General features: G+C 34.0%; 1 protein-coding gene across 1 annotated transcript in view; it reads left to right on the top strand.

Moving 5' to 3' along the window:
- Positions 1–16,844, top strand: part of HEATR5A (HEAT repeat containing 5A) — a gene marked incomplete at both ends in the record, with an annotated part of 54,294 nt that overhangs the window by 26,746 nt on the left and 10,704 nt on the right. Inside the window, 14 exons of the mRNA XM_079537003.1 lie at positions 527–640; positions 2,105–2,264; positions 2,358–2,533; positions 2,874–2,979; positions 3,728–3,918; positions 4,356–4,515; positions 5,591–5,780; positions 6,417–6,586; positions 11,516–11,654; positions 12,662–12,841; positions 13,727–13,966; positions 14,608–14,789; positions 16,049–16,117; positions 16,532–16,711. Of these exons, the coding sequence (XP_079393129.1) occupies positions 527–640; positions 2,105–2,264; positions 2,358–2,533; positions 2,874–2,979; positions 3,728–3,918; positions 4,356–4,515; positions 5,591–5,780; positions 6,417–6,586; positions 11,516–11,654; positions 12,662–12,841; positions 13,727–13,966; positions 14,608–14,789; positions 16,049–16,117; positions 16,532–16,711 (2,257 nt within the window). The remainder of the gene's footprint in view (positions 1–526; positions 641–2,104; positions 2,265–2,357; positions 2,534–2,873; positions 2,980–3,727; positions 3,919–4,355; positions 4,516–5,590; positions 5,781–6,416; positions 6,587–11,515; positions 11,655–12,661; positions 12,842–13,726; positions 13,967–14,607; positions 14,790–16,048; positions 16,118–16,531; positions 16,712–16,844) is intronic.

The following is a 16,844-nucleotide window of genomic DNA, read 5'->3' as shown; positions in this document are numbered from 1 at the left end:
CCTTTTATTAAATTAATGCGTTTTTTCTGCTTCTTTTTTAAAATCAAACTTGCACATTCGTTTGTATACATGGTCATTTTTTTAATACAATAATACACTGGGACAAAAAGATTTATAGATAGTTATTTTTTATACTTAGATTGACAGCTAAGCTGGAAAGGATTTCATAATTTAACTTTTTGCCTTGTGTCAGAGTAAGTAGTGATTTAATGTGCTGAACTCTACCTTGCTATACCTCGCAGACATATCTGCAAAAAATTAGCTGTAATAAGTACAGGTGCAATCAAGGACAATAGAAAACTTTATTTATTTCTCTGGTATTAAATTTAAAAGAAAAGACAGGAAATATTAACTGAGAGGTTCTCTCAGATCATGTGAAATAGTTTAGCTTCTGCTATTGCTACTGCAAATCAGAACAGTCTTTATAACACATACAGAAATGATTTAGTAGTTCTAGTACAAATAGAACCAGACTTACTAATCCTTGAACTCTTTAACATCTCTAATGCACTTTTTATGTTTTAAGGCTTTCTTCAATCTCTAAGTCTTACGGAAATTCTTTAAAAACATCGTCAACGGTTTACAGACATAAACTTTATGAATTACTGGCAGTACTGCCTCCAAAAATGTATGAAGGTATGTATTCTTACAAAGAACATCCTTAGAAGCATTAGAAACATTATAGGTGCATGTTTGAAATTGTTGTTCAACATGTATTCAGCTAGCAAGATTTAGTTTAACCTTTTCTAACATGTTTTATTCCTTCTGTTTATATTTCATGAAGCTGTAATGAAGTCACAGTGATCTTGAAAAGCTAGTGTTTGTGATCCTTTTTTCCCCCCTTCTTTTAGAAATACAGACTTTTGTGCTGCTTTTAGTTGAAACTTGAAGGTGGACAACATTGTGACTTTTTAATTATTTGGGGAATGGACTTCTTTTGATACCTGTTTTACTTCCTTAATTCTTAATCCAAAAAATATAATTTCAGCATTAGCCAATCGAATGTGATCCATTGAAATAATTCAACAGGCTCACAGAATGGCTGAGTTTGTAAGGAACATTTGGAAGTCATCTGTTCTAATTCCTGCTCAAGGAGCGAAATGTAGAGCAGGTTACCCAGGACCATGTCCAGACAGATACATTAAACTTATACTTTTCAAGTTGATGATGAAATGTTTGCTTTTAAAGAAAAATGTGAAGAAAATCTGAGGACAGATTCAGTGTTCTTTAGTAGAACATAATTTACCATATTTCAAATCTAATTTTCCAATACAGTGACTAATAATAGATCAACTAAAACATTATTTTTTTGTCATTTTAAAATCGCCATGTGAATCGTTTATCACTTATTGGACTGAAATAAGGAACCAGAGTGTTTGATAATTATGAAGTACAAGGGTATTTCATCAGGACTGAGAGATGTGCCAGCCAGTCATTTAATTGACTGCATCCTCTGTATCATGGAGGGAGTCCTCCTTCAAATAATCTGCTCCATCTAGTGGTAAATGCTCCATGAATTCTCATAAGGACAAATCCCTGATTTCTCTGCTTTAAAGCTGTTGTTACCTTTTAGGTCTGAATGTAACAATTGCCATGTATGCACTATACTTATGTATACACTATGTGTGTAAGATTTGTTTCTGAATTTAAGCTTAAAATACTGGATGTGACAACTCCATCCCTCAGAGCAAGTTTGTTCTTTTTTCCTTTTGTTACAGGAGATCAACATTTTATAGAATACAAATATTTGAGGTTGAGCAGATTTAAAAGTTCTTTGGGTTGAGATTTCTATATATAGTCTACCTATTGAATTTTCTGTTTTGCAGCATGACTTGTAAAGCCTGAATCTTGTGATAGAGCAAGATCCTAGCCGAGAGCATTATAGTCTAGAGCCAGTAAATAAAGTTAAAACATTTCAGGGAGCGGGGTGTGGTGGGCAGTGGGTTGTGTTGTTTGTTTTCTTTTTTAATAAATAAATAATAGCCTTAAAATCACAATGCTAAATTAACAGGTGTAAATTTCAGCATAAATACCTTCTTGCTCACAAAATTTCGCGTTGTAAGTAATTAACAAAATTTTAAAAATACTTTTCATTTAAAGGAAGTTTCCATGCTGTTCTGAAAGAGTTAGTGGTGGACTTAACTATACCAGATAGCCAGATAGATGCCTCTACGTTCTTGCTTCCACCCCTTTGTCATGAGGATGATCTCCTTTTACTTGGTCCCTTACTGCAGGAGACTGACCACCAATTTATTGAAGAGCAGGTACTTGTATACTGGTAGTATTGTATTTTCATTCGGTTCTAGTTCTTTAGGTCAGTGCAGGTTATGGCTTGATCACTTGTATCCCTCTTACAGCTCCTTTTAGGTAACAACGTAGCTGGAGGCAGCCTGGAATATGACCCTTACTCCATATATGAGAAACTTGCAAAACGTGATTCAGTACCTAAACCACTACCTCCCACATTGTCTGTAATTGGTGCAGCAACTGGTCTTTTTGGAGTTATATTTTGCCATATAGCAGAAACTCACAGGTAATGTAGTAACTTCAACTGTTGAGAGATTTGGGGGATACTGAAACATGGTCAGTGTACTTGAGATCAAACAGTAGAAAACAATTCTGAGACAGTTATGAAAGTGAATTCCATGAACCACATGAATAAAATCATTAGGACGAGAAAATTATTAGATGTTCTCTTTGAAGTTGCTTGTGATGAAAAGACACATTCAGAAGTAGGTTACTGTAATCATGTTTGTAGTAGACAGCTACTTGATTTATTTCACCTCACTTTTTCAATAAAATAAAATGGAAAGCTGGATTAGTTTTCTTCTTTTTAAAAAATCCTCTGAGGTTTTTTTCTGTTTTTGTTTAAGGCTCCAAGTGTTAGAACAGTTGTTGAATTCTATAAAGCAAACGAAAGGATCACGACAGCAACTAGTGCAATTAAATGTTGTGTCAGCCTTTTCTACGTCTTTAAAGGTAAATCTCTGTTTCTGTCTTTCCCTTCCTCTCCATTTCTGAAACATTGCTTCCTTTTATTCAAATGTCTATGTAGACGTTCTCATTCATCAAGTTAACCAGTCTTAACCAATGTTTTCTGTGGCAGTATTTGTATTTGTAATATATTCCATAAGTGCTACAGTCATAGTTAATTTTTTTTCTTTTTTTTTTTTTTTAAGATTAAAGGATAATGACAAAAATTTGTAGTATGCTACAGTCTTTGCTACTGTAATTCAAATAAGGAAGAGATGGGGAAATTGTTTCTATCATTCCTGTCTTTATCCCTATTTCTCTCAGATTTCTTACTGTAGGGAAAAAAAAAGTAGAGATTTTTTTTTTTAAACCAAAGGCTGTCATTTTTTTGCCTTTCCATGATACTTTATGTGTATTTTCCTCTATTCATGTGCAGTTTTCATTCTTTCCTTCTTACGCTTTTTTTTCAAACTAAAAATGTTTTCATGACAGGCAAGAGCTTTAATAGTGCAATATTATATTTCTGGCAAATTTAATATGCAATTCAGAAAACTGCTCTATTTTTGCAATTTTTTTGGTCTGAAATTCAATTAAAATTCTAATTCTTGAAGAGCAAATAAAAATTGAGGAACTCCACAAATAAGATGGAAAGAAAATCAAATTCCTTCTTCATATCTTGTAATTCTTGCATGACTGACAGAAAAACATTCTGATTACTGTACTGAAGTTTGATACATCTACTATCTATTTTTAGCACTTGGCTAACTGCAAGGGAAGTTTAGGTCCAGAAGAAGTTAGAAGATCTGCCCTGGCATTGGTTCTGAGTGCCTTGGAAAGCAATAATCCACTTCTAAGGTGTGCTGCTGCAGAGAGTTGGGCCAGGTTGGCTCAGGTGGTTTCTGACAGTGCCTTTACTGCTGGATTAGCACAAGTTAGTTTTGACAAGTAAGTTCAAAGAAGTACAGTAAATTTTTGTTTGAGTTTATAAAAACATTTAAGAAATATTGTGATAATAATCTAAAGAGAAGTTGTAGAAACTGGTTTCCTTGATGTTCATTTTTGAAGTAACAAGAAAAAGCACTGTTTGATTTCTGTATGCAGCTCTTAGTTTTTCTGTTTGTTAAGATTATAGTCTTAAGTAAGCACATAGACTTTCAGATAAGTTTAATGGCCTGTTGTCCTAGCAACATCAGTTAAGTATGTCTAAAATGTTTTTGGTACTCCTTTCAGATGATAGATGATTAACTTACAGTTTTGTCAGTGTAACAATGTCTAGCCAAGTGTTTTACTTACTAGGTACTAGAATTTTCATTTGTAGTTGTGCTTATGTAATATCAGTCTTGGTGATCACATTGACAGCTTTCTTTCCTTGTAATTAATAGGCTAAAATCTGCTAGAGATGTGGTATCAAGAACAGGTCACTCTTTGGCACTGGGGTGTCTGTATAGATACTTAGGAGGAATAGGTTCTACTCAGCACCTGAATGCATGTGTTGGGATCCTTTATACTTTATCTCAGGACAGTACTTCTCCTGATGTACAGGTACTTGTCACTTATCTAAAAATGTTATGTTACAAATTAACTGATTTATTTTTTAGCATAAATGTTCATTCTTATAACATTTCACAACCTGTTAGATGTATCTCACAGTTTGATGAGTGCAGTAGTAAAAGCAATGAAAATAGCCCCTGGTCAAAATCTACCTTTCAAACAAGATCTACAATGAGATAAGAGAGAGGTTCTTATTTTGATGATCAATGAGAGTGATAAGGCTGAGCTAAACTGTCTTTATAAACAAGATCTGATGTTTTAGGAGTTGATTAATTTCATATTCACCATATCTTGACCTTGACTAGATGGCACCTGCTTTTTTTTTTTTTCTTCTGTTCTTAGCAGAGGAAAACTGACACAATACACTCACAAAATTTTTCCATGCAGGCGTATGTAGTAAATAACAGAGTTTTGAAGCCTGAATGCTGTAGAACGTAGTCAGTATAGTTCTTTGAGTAAAGCAAGATGTTCTGAAGATTAATTCAAATGATTTCTCTGTGGCTAAAGCTGCTTTCTATCAGAATACTTTTAAGAGACATAGTGCATATTCTTTGTGTTTCTGTAAGTCTTAAAAAATTTTTGTAACCTCCTCTACAATATGTTTACTTAAAGTAGCACTGTATGTTGACGTGAAACAGATTTGATCTCAATTACTTTGCACCAGTAGCCAAAATGTTGTTTCAACTGCTCTGTTATATTAACTTTGTTAACTTTTGTTCTTGTACATGGAACTATAAAATGTTTTACAAACAGTGTATCTGAGGAATAATACTCACTAATAAATTAATTTACTATTAATTTCTTTTTTAATAAACAAGGACAATTTTAAAACAGTTCTTTCATTGCATAACAGCGTTCCTAAAATATATATATATATATATAAATACATTCGAAATTGAACACATGATTATTGAAAATTCTTTCTAACACCTCTCAATTTGCCTCTTTGTAACCTAAAAGTGCAACTTTTGTTACATTTATAAATTGAATTTCTTTGAACTATCAAATTTTTAAAAGATTTTGTTTATCAGACATATGTTATGTGACTGCTTCTTTTATTTCATAGGCATGGGCACTACACTCTCTGTCTCTGATAGTAGATTTAGCTGGCCCCTTGTACTATGTGCATGTGGAACCTACCTTATCTCTTGTTCTCATGTTGCTGCTGACTGTGCCTCCTGCATACACTGAAGTTCACCAAAGCCTTGGTCGCTGTTTAAATGCACTTATTACTACACTGGGCCCTGAGTTGCAAGGTGAGCAATGTACAATATTGTCAGCCTTTTTTTGGTTTAGCAACAAAACTATTAAATACTATTCGAATGTATAATTAAAATCTAAAATGCAAATATTGAGTTTTTTCTTGTGGACAGTATTCCACAGGCCATGAGCTCATGCAATCAAGATAACTACTGTTCTTCCAAAAACAGTGTTTCCTTTTGACATCTTTTCCTTGGTTTGGAACGGCTCTCCAAGCTGTGTCTTGGCTGATAATTCTTACGGTTAGCATGAAAATAGAAGGTATTCAAAGTTCAAATGGAAGATAATCAAAGAGTTTGGAGCCAGTTTGTGTCTTAGCTGTGATGCAGATTTGTAAAATTTCACTGGTTAGTGGTGCATATTTTACTGGTGCAAGTAAAAGATTTTTTTGTTCAGGTAACCCGAACATTGAAGTTTCCTGAGTGTGATATCCCTCAGGGCAATGATATCAGAGTATAACAGATATAGGCAATGTTCTTCAAAAGGATGAGTGATGGGTGGCTTAGGAAAAAAGATGAGTTATCATGTTTTGAAAGAGAAGTAGATGTTTTTAAAGAACAAATGAACAAAATTGAGATGTGTTTTTTTTGGTGGGTTTTTTCTTTTTCTTTTTTTTTTTTTCCTGAATATAGGCAGCAGTGCTGCAGTTTCAGCCTTAAGAACTTCCTGTCTCCTGGGCTGTGCAGTGATGCAAGATAATCCTGACTGCCTTGTTCAGGCTCAAGCCATCTCTTGCCTTCAGCAGCTTCACATGTTTGCTCCTCGGCATGTCAACTTGTCCAGCCTTGTAAGCTGCCTATGTGTGAGTACATGTTTACTCATCCATATCAATACGATACTAGCTGTATTTTAAAATCTTGTGTTCAGAAATGCTTTAAAAATGCAGAAGTTTTCTTAACTGGAGTAACTGATCATTATGTGATGGTGGGATGTTTCATATCCCCTATAGGCATGTATTCTCTGTGTTTTTAATTATGTATTCAGTTTCTGCTCCATCTTAATGAGAGCACATTCTGTAGAAGTCTTGTTCTTCTGAACTACTTGAAAGTGTGTTCTTATTGAATCCAACTATCTGGCAGAAAATATCATCCATTTTTGCACTGGATTTTTATCAGCTATTTTATGCTGGCCATTGTTTTTCCTTTGCTGCATTTATGTTTTTGTGGGGGGGGAGAGAGGGGAGAAATCGTCAGTACGTGTACTAATCAACCAAAACAGTTCTCAGTTTTTTAATCATTCAATCATCATTTTTAATGATGGTGAAAAACTGTAGATTTCTCTATTTTGTAATTTCTGTAGGACTAATTATTTAGAGTGTTAACTTCTTGGTAGTCAGTATAGCTCTTGTAGACACAAGTAATAGTCTGAAACTAGGTATTTGGGATAAATAAAATTAAGCACTATTTGATAGAAGAGGTGTTTTTTTTTTTTAATTTCCAGCTATTTATTTATTTATTTACCCAAAAGTGCATTTTTAATAGCTGCTGTTCCCAAACACTTAGTTCTATCAAGAAAACAACAATATTTTTCCAGTAGCTATTAGTTAATTGTGTCTTTTTAGGATCTAGGGTTTTTTGCTGTTGTTTGTTTGTAAATAAAACTCCATCTAATATCCCTGTAAATCAGAGCTGAACAACAACAACAAAAAAACAGAAAAGACAATAAAATGATTGTTGTTTTGTTGTTTGTTTGTTGTTTGTTTTTTAAATTTATGTTGTCTGTCACCATTCTTATTTGTATTTCCCCCTGATTAGCATTTGTGTATCAATAGTAGCCATATAGACCATATATTGGCTTTGTATAAAGTTCAGACACCTTCTACTTATCTTAATTTTGCTTGAGTGCAAACATGATAAACGTGATTGTGGGAGGCTGGAAACACTTGGAAGAACAAATTCTTTGACTTAAGCATGAAATTTGCTGGTTACAAAAGAACTGAAACTTATCTGAAGTGTTCTTCCTTTTAACATAAAACAGCTACAACTTTTTCTGGGTAAAGTGCAGGGTTTTTGTTTTTGTTTTTGTTTTTTTTTTTGGTTGGTTGGTTTGTTTGTTTTTACATTGATAGAGTCATAACAAATCACTTGATTCATTCTCTTGCACAGAGGATGTGTTAGCATTTGGGATCATTGGAATGTCCATGGAGTTTGCAGTCTGCTTCCATGTACAGTCTGATCTCTTTAACTAATAACAAGTAGCTCCAAATTAAGAGGAGGTCATAAAGAAGTCTTCCTGTATGTATGACATAACTGTTACATTTTTTACAAATTGCCTCAAAGTACCAAATAGCGTACCTTATGAATTTATATATGATATGTATTACTAAATTAAGAAGAAGCGTGTTTCCTTGCTTCTGTATATGTGTTTGTGCATCTGTAGAAGTGTCGATGTTCATCTTTATCCCAGAAGTTATCAATTGTACAGGAGAGGATTTCACTGAAGTCAGTGGTCTTAAATGGACAGACTTTTCTCATTGTAAGAAACTTGTTACAGAACTAAAACCAGTGTTGCTGATTCTGACAGTTGAGGAAATGCCATTCATGAATGTTAGAAACAGAAAATGTTTGAGTATGTGCTTTGCAGATCTGTGAGAAGATAGTTGCACAAGCAAACTCACACATTTATAAAACTCACCATCTTTCCCACGGAGTTTCCTCTTGCTGCATCTCCATCTAGGTAGGGAAGCAGAGCAAGTCATTGAATTGGCCCTGAGATCTGCCTCTGACTGTACTTGGCATGCAGGGTGACTTTTGGCAAGTCATTATCTAAGTGCAAATTTTTACATGTCATGAACAAGGTGTGACGCCCTGTATTTTGGAATCTTTGAAGGCAAGAGTTAAAGCTAGATATGAGATACTGTGAATATTCACCATTATTTATTTAAGACAGAAAAATAAGAAAAGTAAAGAATCTGTGGTCAGATAAGTGATCTTTAAACTTGCTTCTCTATCCTCTTCCCCTGTGATTTCCAGAAAATTTCTTATTTCAAACACGCTTGCATTAGGCTTGTCAATATAACTGATGTGGCAGCTGCAAGCTACCTCTTCCACCTGTGTTTCCATCCCCTAGACCAAGACATCTCTCAGGACTCCAAAGTATTTAGGCCATTGAGCTTGTGACTATTTTAGCACTGATAAAACATGACTCAGGCAAAGGCTTCACCACTTTTTTTTCTTCTTATTGTGTATGTGTTTGTTTGTGTACGTCTGTCATTACTAGCAGCCCTTCTACAGCTTCTTCAAATATCCCTTGTTTGTCAATTTGATCTTTTTCCATGAGACTTTGCATCTGACAGATGCTTATCATATCAGTTGAGCTCTTTGCTCCAACAGAGTAGAAATTATATGCTTTTCATCATGCCTACCATTAGCTCTAACAATTTTTTTAAAATACAGACTTCCAGAGACCTTGTCTGTGGAAGTTTATGATGTACTGAACATTAATTTTCAGCTGTTAGATGATGAAGATATTTTGAAAACATTGATATGTCATTATGTTGTCGTAGTTCTGGTCCCTTTAAACACTAATTTTAAGCACAACTGGCTTGTGATTTACAGTTTTTAATGTAAAATATAACTGAATCAAGCAAAATAGGTTTTTGGCATGTTTGACACAACATTCTGAACTTTAATATATATTGATTTTACATGTAATGATCTCCTTGTGTGGTTGGTATCACTGATATTTATATTTTTGGTTTTGTCATGACTGGTTTGTCATTTGTTTTTGTGCAGGAAATCTTGTTGGATAATTCTGTGTTGGTAGGTCTCTGTGCCTTGTTAATCCTGAACTTTAGCAGTTTGCAGTGTTGTTTTTATATTTCATCATTTCTCTTTTCCTTTTAACCATTTTAATGTGATTTCTTTTAGCATGTCAGTTGACATAGGATTGTCATCCTAACCTTCCTAACTTTCTGCAAATGACACACTTATATTTCATTTATGTGCTGAGTTAGGCATCATTTTAATCTTAACGTGTTCAGTGTGGAAAGGAAACAATTTGTTCATTTAAATTTGTATGTGGTGCTTGCATTGCTGTGTCTTGTTTAGTCATGTCCTACTCAGACTGTGGGAGAATGAGAGAGATGAAAAATGTGCATCTTGCTGTGTCCTGGGCTTGAATCAAATCCTCTTTTTTTTCCCTTTTAAAAATGAGCATGCAAATTATGCACGTCCAACTGGCAGTAGAATGTGTGGCCTGCTTGCATAAATGTTCCACTAAAAGCCTCATTTTTTGTTTTTACTGTTTCAATGGAAGTATTTTGCAAAAATACTTACAGAGTCAGGTTACTTTTCTTTTAGAAGTATGCACTTCTATCTACATGTGTGTTGAATATATTATTTGGAGTGTTGTAGATTTGAGTGCATGCATGAAAATTCGTAAGATGACACTTAGTTTTGTGAAATAACAAAGCTGAAATTCTGTACCACTTATTCTTTGTGTACTGAAGTTGTTATTTTAAACAATGTGTTAACTAACTAATGTATGTTAGTTACTTTGACTAACATATGTTGACCTGTTGCTGACTAGTGAGCAGCATGACCATACTGCAAGGTTTCTCTGCAGCAGACACTCAGCTCTGTCAGTTTTAGTTAAAGAATTGTGATGACTTTCACACAGTTGCAGCTTTGCACAATTTCCACAAGGGTACACAATTGATTAGCTGGAATGCATTCTTTTTTTTTTTGTTTTTTTTTTTGTTTTTTTTTTTTAGTTGTAACCCAAGGTTAAATTAGAACAAGTTCCTTAAATATTGGTGTAGCCAATGCGTGACCACATAGCTGGTTCATTAATCTTTGTCATCCCCATCCAAAAGATCTTAAAGCTGAGTGTAAGCAAATTAAAGAGTCAAAATGCTCTACTCTTAACAAAAAACATTGAGGCTATGGATTTTTTTTTCTAGTGGTTGGTTTTGTTTTGTTTTGATTGTTTAAGAGGTTTTTCTTGTTCCTGTATTAATGAATCTATTCTCATGTATTTTTTAGTATTAAATAGCAAACAAACGCTAAGCTGGTGATGTTAAAAAATATGATGATATAAACTGCTTTTCCTAGAAACTGCTCAGGACAGCTGATTTGTCTCAGTATGATGCATTCACCAGTAACTCCTACTCTTCCTCTCACCTTTTCTAGAATAATTTAATGTAATTTGAGAGTATAATATTTTTTTGTGATGGATTTTGCAGCCATGTATTTTGTTCTTTCTTATAAACATCCTTGTAGGCATGGAGTTCAAATTTGCTAAAGTCTGGTCAATTGGCTCACCCTTGTTTACACTGGAGTATACCTAGTTACTCAGGAAGGTGATTTAAGTATATTTCTCTTGCATTGAGATTTCAAACCCATTATGTATACTTTGATTAAGGAATAAATTTGTACTTTGAGACTGTAATTCAGCTGTCATTGAAGTTAATGGCACCTTTCTACTGATATCAATAGGAATTTAATCTGGCCCTAAAACTTTCTTGTAAGTTACATTTAGAGAGAAAGTATTTAAAATACTAATATATTATAATTCATTGTAGAAGTTACAAAATCTTTCATTTGAGTTTAAAAAAAAAAAAAAAAAAAAAAGAAAGAAAGAAAGGCAGCTGAGGAGAATTAGCATCAGTTCCCTGCTTACTGATTTCACTTATTTTCACAACTGTAATTATTCAGGAATCACTGGCCTTACAGAGGTATGACTGTAAAGGCTTGTTAGCCATCTCACTGTTTCTTTTTGCGTGTTTCAGGTGAATCTCTGTAGCTCATACTTGTTATTGAGACGTGCAGCAGTAGCTTGCTTGCGGCAGCTTGTGCAAAGAGAAGCTGCTGAGGTATCAGAATACGCTGTTGCATTAGTTAAAGAGAGCAGAGAAGACTTTACTCCAGGTACTGTACTGAAGAGATCCAAGAGCTTGACACACTCATAATGAATTTTAAACACATTCTACTATGGTTATGAAAACTTTGCTATGTTCTTGTTGAAGTCTTGAACCCCAAAAGTTTTTTTTCTTCAGTTTTCTATGTATTTTGGAAGCATCCAAACCCTTCTGGGTGATAAAATGAATATACTTTTGTTTTTCATTTATTGTAGATAGTAAGGGTCGTTAGTCTAGAAGAGGAAAATGCAGTTCCAAAAAAATTGAACCCTGACTACCCCATAGCTTCATATTCCTTCTTCTCAAACAACTGGCTTTGTAGTCCTTACACACCTTACACGGTTTTCATAATTAGTTTTATTTTCATATATAAATCTCTTCCTAAACTAAAAATCTGTCACTTTGAGAAGGTATACAAGAATTTTTGATGAAAGTTCTGAGAATTAGTGAAGTAATGATTATCAGGTGTCCCTAGAATTTTTAACTATCTTGGGGTTTTGGAGCCGTTTTTGTTGTTTTTATTGTTGGGTTGTTGTTGTTGTTGTTCGTTTTTTTTTTTCTTTTTTTTTTTTTTGCTAAAAGGTCTGAAAGTGATCATCTTTATGTACCCTTCTATGAGAATATGGTGGTGATAAATTGTTTCACTTCGGATTTCAATTCACACTGGTTTGCAAATTTTCAGAAGATGAGTAATAATAAAAATGTAGGTTTTTGAACATTCTTTTTCAGGAGCTCAGATGCTGTGCTGATTGTAGTGCTGCAAAATTTGGAATAGGATTCTTGTCATTTTCTCTGGGATAACTTTTCCTATTGGTAGTATCATCTGTAAAAGTTCAAAGTTGGTTTTGTACCCAGGTGGCTTAGACATGGCATTAAAGCAATATAGATTATTATTTCAAAAATATTTAATAACTAGAGGCTTGTTGTCAAGCTACTCTGTGCAGCCTTGACTAGGGTTTCTGTGGTCATTACTTAGTTTTGGGATGAACAACATTAATCTCACATTGTTCTTTGCAGATATTAATATCAGAGAAATAGGCCTGGAGGGGGCATTGCTGGGCTTGCTGGACAAAGAATTGGATCAAAGATTGTGCCAGGATATCAAAGAGACTCTGAGTCATATGCTTACTTCAATGGCAGTTGAGAAACTCTCTTTTTGGCTGAAGCTTTGTAAAGATGTTCTTGCTGCCTCAGCTGGTAAGTACTAATTGACTCCAGTTCAGAATACAATAAAAACAAAGCCAGCAACAGTACATTATGTCACAGAAGAAAAGTATTCTTCTTGAATGTTCATGAATGTATCATCCTCTATAATGAAACACTGGTCAAAGGTCTAGTGTTAAGTTAAAGGTAACTTAGTTCTTTCAGAAGGAGTGACTTCTTCCATTTGTATTGCCTTTTCACTATTGAAGATGTTTCTGTAAACATTTTAGTATGTCTTCTGTGATGATATTCTAGCTGCATTACTGTCCTAGTGTTAACTTATTTCCATAACAGGACGGGAAGCATAACACATCTGAGCTTGTGAATCCTGTGCAAGTACCTACAAGAAAAATACTCAGACCATCTATTCTGTGGATGATAGGAACGACAGAGACCATATCAGAAATCAGAATGTTCTTATGTTAATGAACATTCCAAGCAGATGGAATTAATTATTGTGCTGAATATTGTGAAAAGATTTTTTTCTCCTCTCTTTCTCTATTGCTCTCTCCCAATCTGTGATAAAGAAGAGAAACTTCTTTGCATTTGAAAGGGCAGTAGTTTCATATGTGTCATTTATTTTAAAATATTTTTTTCCTTCACTTCTTTCCTGCAGTTCTTTGTTTACTTTCATCATACTGATCTTACTTTCCAGCAGGTAGTACTAAAGATGTGAAGACAGCCTTGGTGCACTTTATTTTTAATTCTAGCATTGACTTTCAGACAGTGAAATTGAAGAGATTCATAATGAGTTGGTGGAGGCTGCAGACAGACTTTAAAGCGATTCTCTTATAAATCCTTCTGTAATTTTTAGCTAAAGTAAAAAAATAAAATTAACTATTTTTCTTCATTTTTTTTTCTTCTGTGTCTTAACAACAGATTTCAATACAGTAGCATCAATAGATACCACTCAAGAAGAAGAAACTGCCAAAGTGGATGATGCATCCATATTAACATCTGAAAGTGACGAGAGGTTCCATCCTTTCAGTAATTCACGGTGGTCCACCAGGGTTTTTGCTGCAGAATGTGTTTGTAAAATTATAAACCAGTGTGAAAATGCAGGCAGTGCCCACTTTGACATGACTTTGGCTCAGGAAAGGAAACAACGTGATTCGAGAGGTACATCTGAAGCACTGAAAGAATTTCAGAGAATGCAAAATATGCTTAAACTAAGTGTTCACTTTTTGCATCTTAATCAGATTCATCATAAATGTATTGTTTGTACTGCAGTTAGAAGACTACATTGATTAAGGTGTAGAACCACTTCAATTAGTCAAAATAGTGGTGTGTCACTGCAGCATCTATAGTCATTTTTCTGGTTATAGCACTGTGGCAAATGTGTATGGAGCTATTATTTTTGCATAAGCATTGGCAATCAGAAGTGATAGCTGGCACCAGTTTGCCACGATGAAATTTGGCTACCTGGGAATATGAAAAAAAGTGTCAATTTTCAGTACTTCTCTGTGTTTATTTAGAAATGTTTTCCAAATAAATAAATAATAATTAAAAAAACCAACCAACTAGAAAATCTGTCTCATACGTGCTTACACACTACAGTTTAAACTGAAAAGGAAAGTTCCCTAAATCAGCTAGTATGAAGCATCCAAGTAAAGTTGTTGTATATGTAAAATGCTCCAAGTTAAATTTTGATGTGTTGTAAAATGTAAAATACAGATTTGGAAAATGTTGGGAGCAATATTATGAAATATGTTGTGTCTATATTTAAATGTTTTGAAACTGGTTTTTGTTTCTTATTTCAGATGACTTTTTAGTATTGCATTTAGCTGACTTGATCCGAATGGCTTTTATGGCTGCCACAGATCATAGTGATCAACTTCGTCTTTCTGGGCTTCAAACATTGCAAATTGTTGTGAGGAAGTTTGCAACTGTTCCAGAACCAGAGTTTCCAGGTCATCTAATTCTGGAGCAATATCAAGCCAATGTAAGCATCGTTGCTATTGTCTAATGTTTTCTATAATAATAACTAAGAATAGGTGGGTAGTGGAGCATTTATCCAGATTTAATTGGTGATATCCTGAAGTCTTGTTCAGAATTTCCTTAAATGAATTCTGAATTTTAGAGGATCTTAAGAAACTGTCATTACCTGTAATTAAAAACAACTATTTTTCATTTGTTTTCATAAACTTAGAACAAACGCTCATAATTTCTATACCTGTAATATGCTGAGACACATCACCAGCTAAGTGTACTTATCTTCAGCAGGCTTTTTGCAAAAATCTCAATTGATTTATCATTTGGCTTTTGACAAACAACACATTGACATTTCATTTTCAATGTCAACTCAAAATAGAACTCTTTCAGTATGTCCATAAAATGATGTAGACAATGATCACTAAAATTTTTCTGTAAGTTCTGGGTGAACTTAATTCACCCAGTAAGAGACTCTAAAAATGACATAACTGAACTGAAGGCTTGAATTTACTCGGGATCAATTCTAGAGTTTAGTTTCATAAATTATAAAGACCAACATTTATAGTAGTACTTACTTATTTTATATATATACATGTATATAAATCACTGCAGAGGCTGATGGTATCAGTGAGGATGGTGCCATTGCACTTGACATAGTTTACATAATCTATTATACTTTATAATTTCATTCTAAAAAGCATCTGGCTTAAGTCTGAATGTTCCATTGTCATCTAAATCAGCAAGTGAAATTTTCACTAGAAAATAGCTTATCAATGACAGTAGGTGAAATCTCTGTAACGTGGTGTGTTCTTTATTAGATAAATGGAGTTTATGTTTTCTTCTTCTTTCACTTTGTGAAGCTGTTTCTTTCTTTCTTTCTTTCTTTTTTTTTTTTTTTGAGTAAGGAAATGTCACTTGATGTCTTGCAAGTCAGTAGTGGTTTGGAGCAGTGTTTTTTTCTTTGGTTTTTTTTTTTTTTTGAGCGCTATTCATCAAGTTAAGAACTCAGGAAGGAAGAGGCTTCTATTTCAATTTTAGACTGTACAAAGAAAAGGAATTACTTTGAGCACTCCTTTCCATGTAAGCAAATCAAACAACATAAAAAGTATGAATGCAATTGTCTCCTTGTTCTTGAATCTCACCAAAAAAGTGAAAAATGAAACAGGAAACTATGTTTTATAAAGAAAATTGCAGCAAAGCTTGGCTATGGAAAATTATTCTTTACTTAGCTGTTTCGTGTGTATTAAATGTTGTATAACTTCTTTTTAGGTTGGAGCAGCACTTAGGCCTGCCTTTGCTCCAGAAACTCCTCCTGATGTCACAGCAAAAGCATGTCAGGCAAGTGTTGAAAGTCAGAAGTCTTAGGTAATAGACCCTCTGAAATTTTCTTTTTGCTTGATACATCACACAAGAAAAGGGAAACGTTAAATCACGTAGTCTCAAATTCTCAAGACAAACAAAATAATGTCATGCAGGTTACCTGTATATTATAGCATCCCAGATTTTTAATGCACTTCAGAATCTTTTGGGAAACTTCTGTAGCAGCTAATACTCCAGTTATTTAATTCATCCCTCCTACTGTTTTTGGCTTTTGTTACTTATATATGCTGAACTATCAATTTAACACTAGTTATTGTCTGAGAGATAATTATATCTCAATAAAAATGAAAAAAGTTTGACATTTTACAAATGGGGGAAAAAGGAGTATCTAGTGGCATTTGTCTTGTTTCTAACTAACTTTTACAATGCTAGGTGTGCAGTGCCTGGATAGCAAGTGGTGTAGTAAGTGATCTCAATGATCTTCGAAGGGTTCACCAGTTGCTTGTATCCTCTTTGGTCAAAGTGCAAGCTGGGAAGGAGACACAAAGTCAACAGTATAATGAAAGCACCTCAACTATGGAGACATTGGCTGTGCTTAAGGCCTGGGCAGAGGTTAGTGTGATAACTCTGTAACAGTAGTCTTGATTTTTGGTAGGTGGATTAGAACCTTTCAGACAGAATTGTTTCAAAGATCAAAATACATGCTTCATTAAATAGAAGTTTGTTCTTTGCTATGCTTTGCTAT

Source organism: Tetrao urogallus (genome assembly GCF_951394365.1).
Source record: "Tetrao urogallus genome assembly, chromosome: 6".
Taxonomy (NCBI): Eukaryota; Metazoa; Chordata; class Aves; order Galliformes; family Phasianidae; genus Tetrao; species Tetrao urogallus.
The sequence above is the reverse complement of the archived record's forward strand: the minus strand, read 5'-3'. Positions and strand labels throughout refer to the sequence as shown.